The 10,577-nt window shown below is 32.2% G+C and overlaps 1 protein-coding gene across 1 annotated transcript in view; it reads right to left on the minus strand.

The window, feature by feature from the left end:
- LOC108727200 (cytochrome P450 6B5) overlaps positions 1–10,577 on the minus strand; it is a 22,367-nt gene that overhangs the window by 8,862 nt on the left and 2,928 nt on the right. Inside the window, exons 2-3 of the mRNA XM_018455204.1 lie at positions 8,886–9,234; positions 2,819–3,365 (exon numbers count right to left, since the gene is read on the minus strand). Of these exons, the coding sequence (XP_018310706.1) occupies positions 2,819–3,365; positions 8,886–9,221 (883 nt within the window). The 5' untranslated portion in view covers positions 9,222–9,234. The remainder of the gene's footprint in view (positions 1–2,818; positions 3,366–8,885; positions 9,235–10,577) is intronic.

Consider the following 10,577-nt stretch of genomic DNA (forward strand, 5'->3'; position numbering starts at 1 on the left):
GACATCAGCGACCCCGAAAACCTTTCAATACTACATTTCGCGGAAATCGGAAGACTTTTAGCATTTTCGTAAAACTTCAAACCGCCATATTGGATCAGCCATTTAGAATTTTCAAATTTTGAGACCGGATTCGAAATCGGCGACCCCCAAAACCTTTGGATACAACATTTCAACGGAAAGGAAGTACTCTGAGAGCCTCAACGAAAAGAGGCTTCAAGGCACGTAGCATTTCCGTTCGCCAAATTGGTTCAGCCATTTTGAATTTTCAAAATTTAAGATCGGTTTCGGCTTCAGCGACCCCGAAAACCTTTTAATACTACATTTCGCAAAAATCGGAAGACTTTTAGTATTTTCGGTAAAACTTCAATCCGCCATATTGATTCAACCATTTTGAATTTCCAAATTTTGAGACCGGATTCGAAATCGGCGACCCCCAAAACCTTTAGATACGACAAACTAATACTCAAACTAATACTCTAACAGCCTCAACGAAAAGAGGCTTCAGGGCACGTAACACGCCAATTTTAAGATAGGATCTGTTGTTCATGATAATACCAGGGTTCAAATAGGATGCGCATGTGCAATATACGGTGCCGACTCTAGCTAGCATCGCATAGCCTTTCCTACTCAATTCCTATCCCCACTTCCACGAAGCATAGCAGAAGGCAACGCGGGTGAACCCTGGAGAACCAGAATAATCCTTTTGAAGATTCGGTAACCAACCCCAGTGGAAAGCAGGGTCGGAGCAAACGAGGAAAGAAGTTAAATGATGTCATTAGACAATCTGACAGCACAAGTGACAACATCGAGTACGATTTGATTGAGCAAGCTACCCTGCTTAGTACGATAGACGAGTACAGCGCATAGGAACAACGTTGCGATGAATTTATAGAATCTTTGGAGGAGCAGAACCGTGCCAAACGTACGTGATTATCGATCGATATATGTAACAGACAATCACTGATCGCGTGTATCGCGCGGCTCGAGAGTTTAAAGGAATCCGTGCGTGGACGATTCGTGCATATAGGCGCCGGATATAGACTCCGATGGGACGAAATCGAAACGGCGTTCTGATGCCATATTCTGACGGGCGCAGTGTTAAACTCTAAGCATATCGAACCCCGTCGATTCTTCGCAGACGCGAGTGAAATTGTGCTCGAGCGTGTACAAGGTGCATTACAACGATATAACTCTATAAAAATAAACACTGTGTCACTTTTTAATGGTGAGTTTGTAGTGGGTGATAAACGCGCGAATAAAAGTATCGCCATCCGGAACTTTGAACAATATCAATGCACCGATTTGCGTAAGTGGCACGTGTCGCGCGTCATCGAGCCTATCCTAGCATCGCTGGAAGAGTTTCAGGAACGCGATAGTCAAACTGGCCCTTATTCTTACTTCTTACTTCATATTATTGAATAACATTAGTTACATTAAAAAATAGTTATTATCATGGTAGAAGTGTAAGGGTATGCTCAATCAGTGGTAGACCACTGCGCATGTATCAAGCATACGCGTCATATTTGGCCAGCCTTCAACTATGGCTGTGTTCGAAATTTACTGCCAGCACAGAAAATGCTACAGTTTACGTTACGTGCACTATAGATTTTCAGTACTGGCAGTCAATTTTGGAACACAGTCTATATCCGAAGCGATTCGTGTCAATGTAATATGGTCGCCATGTTGCCAACACATGTGCAGCACATGCCGAATAAATTCTGTAGTGCAAAGTCGAATGATTTCACATTCACAATACGTTGTGTGGTTAAAGGATGCGGAAATTATCAACATAAGAAATCATCATAAAAAAAAAATGAGTCGGATTGAAAGGAGTCGGAAAATTTTTCGGATTGAAAAGCATGCTTAAAAACATACGTTCGAATTTCGTGCTTAATGATGACGTATGCTTGCTACATATTTTGATTCAACAGTGACCATGCGCAAGAGCATACCCTTATACTTCTACCATGGTTATTATGATCCTGCCTCACCGGCCGGGCGCTAGCTAGCCCATCTTGGCACCCCAGCATAATTCTGTCTAGCGCCTAGATGAAATACTAGGTAGCACCCGGCTAGATTTCCGATGGCGTGCCACAACCTTCCCTACGGAACCCAATATAGAATATTGGAACGCCCAGATATATTTCCACTCGGGTTGTTCTTTATTTATTAGCAATTAGCGCTGCACATTTTATTGATATCGTTAATTAATAAAACGTGACAGATAAACTAAAGTTACTAAGGTATGTATCTTTAAAAATTCATTCAAAATATAATACTATAAGAATTGCCTTATGGCTTTTAGAGGAGTAAATAGCATTAGATATTATGAAAAAAATCAATATTATGCTGAGTTGAAATTAAATCTAAGAAGGATAAAGCATTTGGTGAACTGATTCGCAATTAGTACATGGGGTCTAAATATTAATAATCGTGTTTACTTCACTTAACTAAAATTAAAACGTTTAAAACAATATCGAAATGAAATAAAATCATTCATAATGTAATCTTTATGATCAATTATAACTATTAAATATTTTATTAATTCGGTATCGTTTTGGATAAAAATTCTTTTTTTAAGAGTGGTCCACAACTAGTGACTTTACCTTATATTAAATCATTTATGAAAATCGCGAACCAAAAATACAATTAGTTTTGATAAAATTCTTTTTTATAGTTTTCTATCGGCCTTTTAAAGCCTTTTAAAGGATTTGGCATTTTACAATCCTTACCATCTCCTTGTAAGGCACTATTACATCTCTTGATTACTATAAAACAGATTTTAGATGTTTAATAAATGTAAAAAGCTTTTACGTACCTTTTTTTTCAGTCCATTTATTGTTTTTCTCGAACTCCTTAAGTATGTTAATAACATCATATTTGAAAATATTATGTTTTCTTCTGTCATTTACAATATCCATAGCGAAGCGGATACAAAATTGCGTTAATTCAGCATCAAACAAATAATAGCTGATTAAATCATATAATTTGTTGTATATTACTTTATCTGGTAGCAATTGTTTGAGTATATATTTCCATGAATCTCCTTTATTGAACTTTTTCACATATTTATAAATTTCAATCTTTTTATCTTGGAAAGTCTTGACATCATAATTAAATAAAGAGACACTAGAGAAGTCAGCGGTAAGTTTTGCCGCCAATTCGTTACAATTTATATATTTATTCTTCAGTAACAGCGAATTGTCCAACCAATTTTTGAAGGCCTCCGAGCGTTGTATTAATAAAGATAGCATATTTTTAAGTTTACTAGGTGTGAAAAGTGGCGATAGTTTTGCTCTTAGATGTAATGCTTCTTCTTCTTTTGTATAAAAAAGCGTGTCCATTAGCGGTTCAAACGGTTCAGCCTGTGTATAAATATTGATAGAAATGGTAATTATGAATAGAAATCATGCATTAAATAAATACAAAACTTCGTGTCCGATTTTAATAGATATCATTATTGATGTTGCACACACTAGCTACATATACGAGGATAGTTCGAAAAGTTCTCGGCCTGATAAAGAAAACACGTGATGTTTGATAATTTCTTTTATTTTTTAATATACCCCCCTCAGATCAATACATTATTCCAATGATATTCTAACTTTTTCATACCGTCCGTATAATACGATTTTCTCTAAGTTTTCGAAGTGAGCGTTAGTTTCATTGATTATTTCAGTATTTGAGCCAGATCTTTTTCCTGGAAGACATTTCTTTACGTTTAGAAAAAGGAAAACGTCACTGAACGCTAAATCTGGTAAATACGTACAAAAATCAATTCGAAGCGCAAATTATGCAATTTTGCGCTGCAATTGAAAAAGTGTGAGTAAATGCATCGTGATGGAACCAAAAGTTGGTTGCTACATGACCGAAATAAGGAAACTAATGAATGCATTTGTCTGAAATTTTAATAGTAGCCTTATGTAGGATTAAACTTATTTAAAGTTATAGTTTGATGTTTGTGACGTCATTTTTGTGTCAGATCAAGGACTTTTCTACCGAGAATTACCTCCATAATGTCTATTCATTTTATATGCATATAGTTAAAAGATAACACCACTGAATTCTATGCAACTAGCTCACTTCGATTATTTTATATGTGATAGAGAAAGATAAAATTGATGTCGAGCTGACTTTGTCTATATCATCTCATGCACATGTATGCTTACTATCTGTCAATATTCATAGTTAGTTTAAGTAAAAAATATAAGCTAATGTAAGCCGACACTGGAAGGTAAAAATATTTAAAACTTGTGTATATAATTAGTAATAATTGACATAACGGGCATTTCGACTATCATGTTTGGGTTCTTCGGAAGTTTCACAACTGTCCGGAACCAATTTGATTCTCTATGAAATATGTTGTAAAACACAAAAATCTAAGAGACACGTATTTTTTTATACGTGCGCTAATTCATGTTTAAGGGGTGAAACGCTCCTTTAAAAAAAAACAGTGTTTTCTTTCGAGACGAATATCGTTGGAAATATAAAAGATAGAAAAAAATTTTTTAAACAAAAATTGTACGGTTTCAAGAGTACTTTAAAGTAATAAAGAAAAAAACAATTTTTTTTATTTTTTTGTTTTATTTTTTTTATTTTTTAACAAAATCCCTCCACCAGCCATCATTTTCTTAAATTTTCAATTTTTTTTAACCAAATTAAAGATTATTTTTTTATGAATTCAACCATGTGTAATAAAGTTACATTACGACATTTCATTTTCGAGAATTAATTATTAACGCTTTCATATATACGCTATCCATGCTCATATGTGTAAGTAATTGTCGGAATAAGATATATGAAAAGATGTCTTAAGTAAAATTTGTATAGTTTTCTATAATAAAATTTGTATATGCTTTATAACTGTATATATGTATTCAGATTTTTATTTATTCAGATATGTATTCAGAGAAAAACGTAATAATTTTTTAAATATATACATAATCTGTAAATTAATTCTTTGATATTTAATTTCTTCCATGAAGAAAAATTAAAGATAATTTTATTCCAAATTCATTCCCTTATAATAAAATTATTGTATAAAATTAAATCTCTTTCTCTCTCTCTCTCTCTTTTTGAAGAATGTATTTAAAAAAACTCTGTCGCATTTAAAAATATTATACCTTTTTTTTTAAATTTATTGGAAAATGTCATGTCTGAAGAATTTGTGATATGTAATGATATAAAATATAACCTTTTAAAAGTACGTATCACGTATCAGAGTCATGATATATTTTTCAAAGATAACATTGGAATATGTTGCAGAGCTGCTTTTTCTGCTGAAAGTCGCTGATAAAAGATTAGATAATAACTGGGCGGTAATTTATGATATAAGTTTATGTATATATTCAAGATAAGTATAGTAAGTGGACAGTATAAGAATATTCACGTAGCAGTTTTACGTTCAGTCAGTGTAATAGTCATAATCATATCTGTGCAATTTGTTAAATTGTTTTTATATTAGGTACTATTCAAAGCAAAGTTTAATCTTTGGAAATGATTGTTAATCCGCTTAATATTGTTAGACTTTTATTAGCATCTATAAGTTCAATATATCTAACAGAAACATCAATAACTGAAGCAGAAATAGAATTAAAAGAAAATATACAAAAATTATTGCTGGATAGCATTTTTCACTATAATGGGTTGGAAGTAACAGAAAAAATCTTTCTCAATTATCAAGAACCTTATAATCCAGGTAGCAAATACACGTCATTTTGACGTCATATTTTGGTGATTTACTGACCATGGCTGACGTCACTAAATGACGTCTTAATGACGTTCTAATGTCACAAAATTATTGACGTCATTGCAAGGACGTCATTTTGACGTCATGTTAGGACGTTTTCAATAACAACAATTAATTTGATGTAATTAGATGTTAAAATAGCGACAAATAACGTCAAATTTATTACTACTTTGGATATTTATATATATATATATATGTCTGTTCACTCTAATAATCACTGTTGACGCTTAATAATAACGTCTTAATGACGTCGTCTCTCTCTCTCTCTCTCTCTCTAATTTCGCAAATTATATGTGTTATCGCGACGACATCAAAATGACATCATGTTAGGACGTTTCCAAATGGAAAATTAAGGAAGACCAAAATATGACGTCATTCTAACGTCATTATGACGGCGTCATAATGATGTCATAACATCGGTTGGTCAATTTTTGGTCACTTGACGTCATTCGTACCAACATGACCAGAATTTGACGTCAAAATGACATGTGTTTGCTACTAAAAGGAAACGTCTGCTAAAAATCAGTGCAAAATAAATTTAGAAGAGTTTTATCTGAACGTCAATTAAGACGATGAGAAGAACAATTACATTCAGGTGGAAATCGTATAGAAAAATTATCTTACAAAGGAGGGAATCTAAAAATGGCCAAAATTGGCCCTGAATGGACACCATTAAAACTTATGCAGTTGTCATTTTAAAAGTCCGTACATTCATGGAATAATGCTTATTTATCCAGGAAAGCTTGGGAAATCTTCCAAAAATAATAAAATAGGTCATTTAAGCGCTCTGCAAAGAAACTCATTATTTCTAATAAACGATGATAAATTTCAAAATTAATGATGTGTCTACATTTAACACAAGTTGGATTATGAAATGTTATAAGTATACACTACCAGGAAGATTGTCTATTACCATTTCGATTTTTTCCACTAGATTATTCTGTGTTTCTTCCAAAATTGATATGATTCCTTGCTTAATCCATTGTACACATATTTAATATCTAAATAAATAATGAAATGATCATTCTAAAATTGATATAAATTAATTATACACTGTCTGTATCATATGTGTAAAAAACCAAATTGAAAAATAAAATATAATATAAATGAGTGATACCTGGATAGATAAGTCAGCTATTATGTAGTTAATCTATAGGACTTCTTAAAATCGGAGAATTAAAAAAATTAATATGTCACGTTTGCTGTTAAAATGAGTAATCCAATTAAGAGAACAATGAAAAACGATGGAAGGAGAGAGGTGATGAGAAGGGGGCAACGTGTAGGAATTATTAGGAAGGGGATAAGGATTGTACTAAGGGAAGATATCCATCAGACAGTGATTCTGTATCGCTCTGTTTGTTAAATCCTTGCGTCTGTTTTTTTATGAAGACCATCTCAGAAATAAATCTCTTATTATATGATGGTTCTCCATCCAATATTTTAACCTGCTTCCAGTCGAAGTCATAGTTTAGAGACAAGCGATGATTCGAGATTACCGACGGGGAACCCGTTTTTTTATTGATATTAGACAAGTGTTCATGAACTATTGTCTGAAGTTGTTTCTTTGTTTGACCAATATATGTTGCATCACAGTCGTTGCAAGATAAGGTAATTCGAGGGAAGATGCCACAAGGGGGAAGACGCCACTTTATTTATAGTTTTTTTTATAGAACGCGCATTGACCATACTGACTGTGTGCAAAAGCGTGTGGCAAACAGTTACGTAGTTATCAGCTTAGATGAACATGTTCATACCAATGTCGATTGGAAAAGATTATATGAAATACGAAAAGGTAGGTCGTGAAACATGCTATTTGTAATATTTGGTATGCTAATAGTTAAGGTCTGTATTTCGATGCTTACTATAAAACCGGGCAATATACGGTTTTAATCAGTATTCCCTGGCGGTCATGTGGATGATATAGATTATAATTCATAATATTCTTACATGCGTAAAAGTTGCAATTGAATATTCCTCTTACACTTGGGGATAAGATGAATAAATACAAAACACAATTTTTCCTACTAGAAACCGTCATTAAAACGATTTTATGAATTAAAATTTTGGATGCCTTATATGTAATTCGATATATTTTAAATTAATGAAATTCTGTTTAAACGAATAAAAGTATGTCCAACTTACTTCCTAAATTACTCTCTTTCATATTTCCTCAATTTATGTTTTATCATACCTTTATGTGTCTTTATAGCTTAAATTGATTATGGACTGTAAATAAGTAAAATATGCAAGTTTATATTGCATGGCATTATTTAATTATTTATAATATCTCCCATGTGAGGTGGCATTTTATCCATATATACAATATAGGGGGAAGATGCCACTTTGGCAATGTATGATATATCAATTTTTTCCAATAATACAGAATATTAAACGTTAAATTAATAAATTTGTGTAAATAAAGAAAGGTCTTTAGAATATAAATAATATTTTTTCGTTACTTAATTCAATAACATTAAGAAATTACTCAAGAATAAAGGCTTAAAATTAATAAAATTAGGCTTATTTGACGCGTTTTTGCGTCATGAAATGAAAAAATCTGGCAGAAATAAGCGTCGCTCTGCCCCGCGAACCGAGATATTTAGCATTAAAGTTGACTACTATTGAAGTTAGAAAATCTGATTTTTGAGGTAGTCAGTGTAAACTGTACAATTACCGTAATAAAAATTAGTACATACATAAAAATATTTTTGATTAAGTTTTAATGAAAACTTTGCTGAGAAATTAATTTTCAAAAATTTTGTAGACACCAATTTTGCACTCACAAATTCCACACAAGTGCGAATTTGCACCAACTCAAAGTTACGACAGGAATGACCATGGGAACGCTTGCGGCGTACACAATAAAGATCAGACAAGTTTGTCGTTATAGAGAAAGAGTGATATATCAACACATCGAGAGATGACGGCAGTTTGAAATTTTTGCTGGTTCGAATCCGCACCAGTGTGAAATTTGAGGGTTAAAAATAATAGCAACACATATAAGATCTCTTAATATAATAAAAATATTCTTTTTGCTAAACGTTTGATTGCACACATTCAATTTTAATTATATATAATAAAACATGTGAAATAATAATTCTTAGGTGAAAAAATATAAAGCAATTACTTTAAATACCTTTTTGGAGTAACGAATACCACGTCCTGTAAATATCATACCGTCTGTGATCAGAACATCCTTGATCAAAGCGGGATCTATTATCATTAATATTGGTACTGTTTTATTAAAGAATCCCACTAGTGACGCATGTTTATATTCATCATATATTTCCTTATAATATTCCAGAGGTATTTTTTTTTGTAATATAATGTCCTTCACCATGCCGAAATATATTGTGGGTTTAGGTCCAGGTATTCCATGTTTTTTCCAGAAATCAAACTTCAATTTGTAATAATAATAAAAGACAAAGATGAGAACAATAATTCCGCATAAAATTTCCAAAATTTCCCTCATTTTTATTCAATATCTACAAAAGAATCTTCATAATTAAAATATAAATGTTTTGCACATACAGGGTGGCCCATGTAAAGCGTTACAAGCTATTATCTCTGAAAGTGTGTGTCAAATGACTAATATGTTCAGACAAAAGTTTTATCACTTTGAGGAGAGCATAAGATGGAACCATTTGTTTGATCTTGGATAGCGTTGTCAAAATGAGAGCAAGGCCACTTTGAATTTTTTTAATGGAATTTCCCATTCTTTATTACATATTCTTGTAGCTTACCTTGAGAGCTTTCCAAAACACTATATTTAAGTTCATTTTCACTAAGTACTTTTTGAGTTCTGAGACTTGAAAGTTACAATATTGCCGGCATTAGCATTACACAGGGTGTCCGACCGACAGCTAAAACCTCTTGAATGTTGTTCAGGATCATGTCCTGGATAACATTTGTCAAGATCAAGGCCATTGGAGATTGTACCTCTTATTTTCATTTTTACGTAAAAATGAATTTTTATTGCAAAAAAAAATAAAAAGAATAATCTCCAATGCCCTTGATCTTGATAAATATCATCCAGGACATGATCCTGAATAACATTCAAGAGATTTTAGCCGTCAATCGGACACCTTGCGTAATGCTAATGCCGGCTGTACTGTAACTTTCAAGCATTATAACTCAAAAAGTACTTAATGAAAAATAACTTTATTATAGTGTTTTTAAAAGTTCTCGAGGTAAGCTACAAGAAAATGTAATAAAAAATAAAGGGTTCCATTTTAAAAAATCGATGTGGCCTTGATCTGGCCTTGGCGACGCCACCCAAGGTCAAATCAATAGTACCTTCTTATGTCCTCCTCCGAACCATACAATTTTTGTTTGAAACAGTTTTCCATATCTACTATAGTTTTCGAGAAATCTTAATGCATTATTTAACATGGGACACCCTGTATATTTATAAATTCTGGATAAAGGAATTTGATTTTTATAATATTGTTAAAATCCTAAATAATAAAATACATATGGCCAAAAAATTTTGATATTTAATAGAATAAAACAATATTCTTAATCTAATATTAAAGAACTCAAAGCCTTATAGCTGACGCATTAAATTTATATTGTGACATAACAATAATTAAATGAATTAAAAAAATTAAAATTATGTCAGGACATAATCAAAATTATTTTTATTTCAGTTTAGACACAATTTAAATTAACTGAATTACTATTATGTACGAAGCGTAATAAAAGTTCGAAATTATCATATTATGTCAGGATTGTAAGAGAGTGGTTGGGAATTGTAAGAGAGTGATTGGGATATTGAATGAAAGGAATATTGCGAGGAAAATTCAGTTTAGCACACAGCCTTTATTCG

Source organism: Mycetomoellerius zeteki, unplaced genomic scaffold (assembly GCF_001594055.1).
Source record: "Mycetomoellerius zeteki isolate Tzet28-1 unplaced genomic scaffold, Tzet1.0 scaffold471, whole genome shotgun sequence".
NCBI lineage: Eukaryota > Metazoa > Arthropoda > Insecta > Hymenoptera > Formicidae > Mycetomoellerius > Mycetomoellerius zeteki.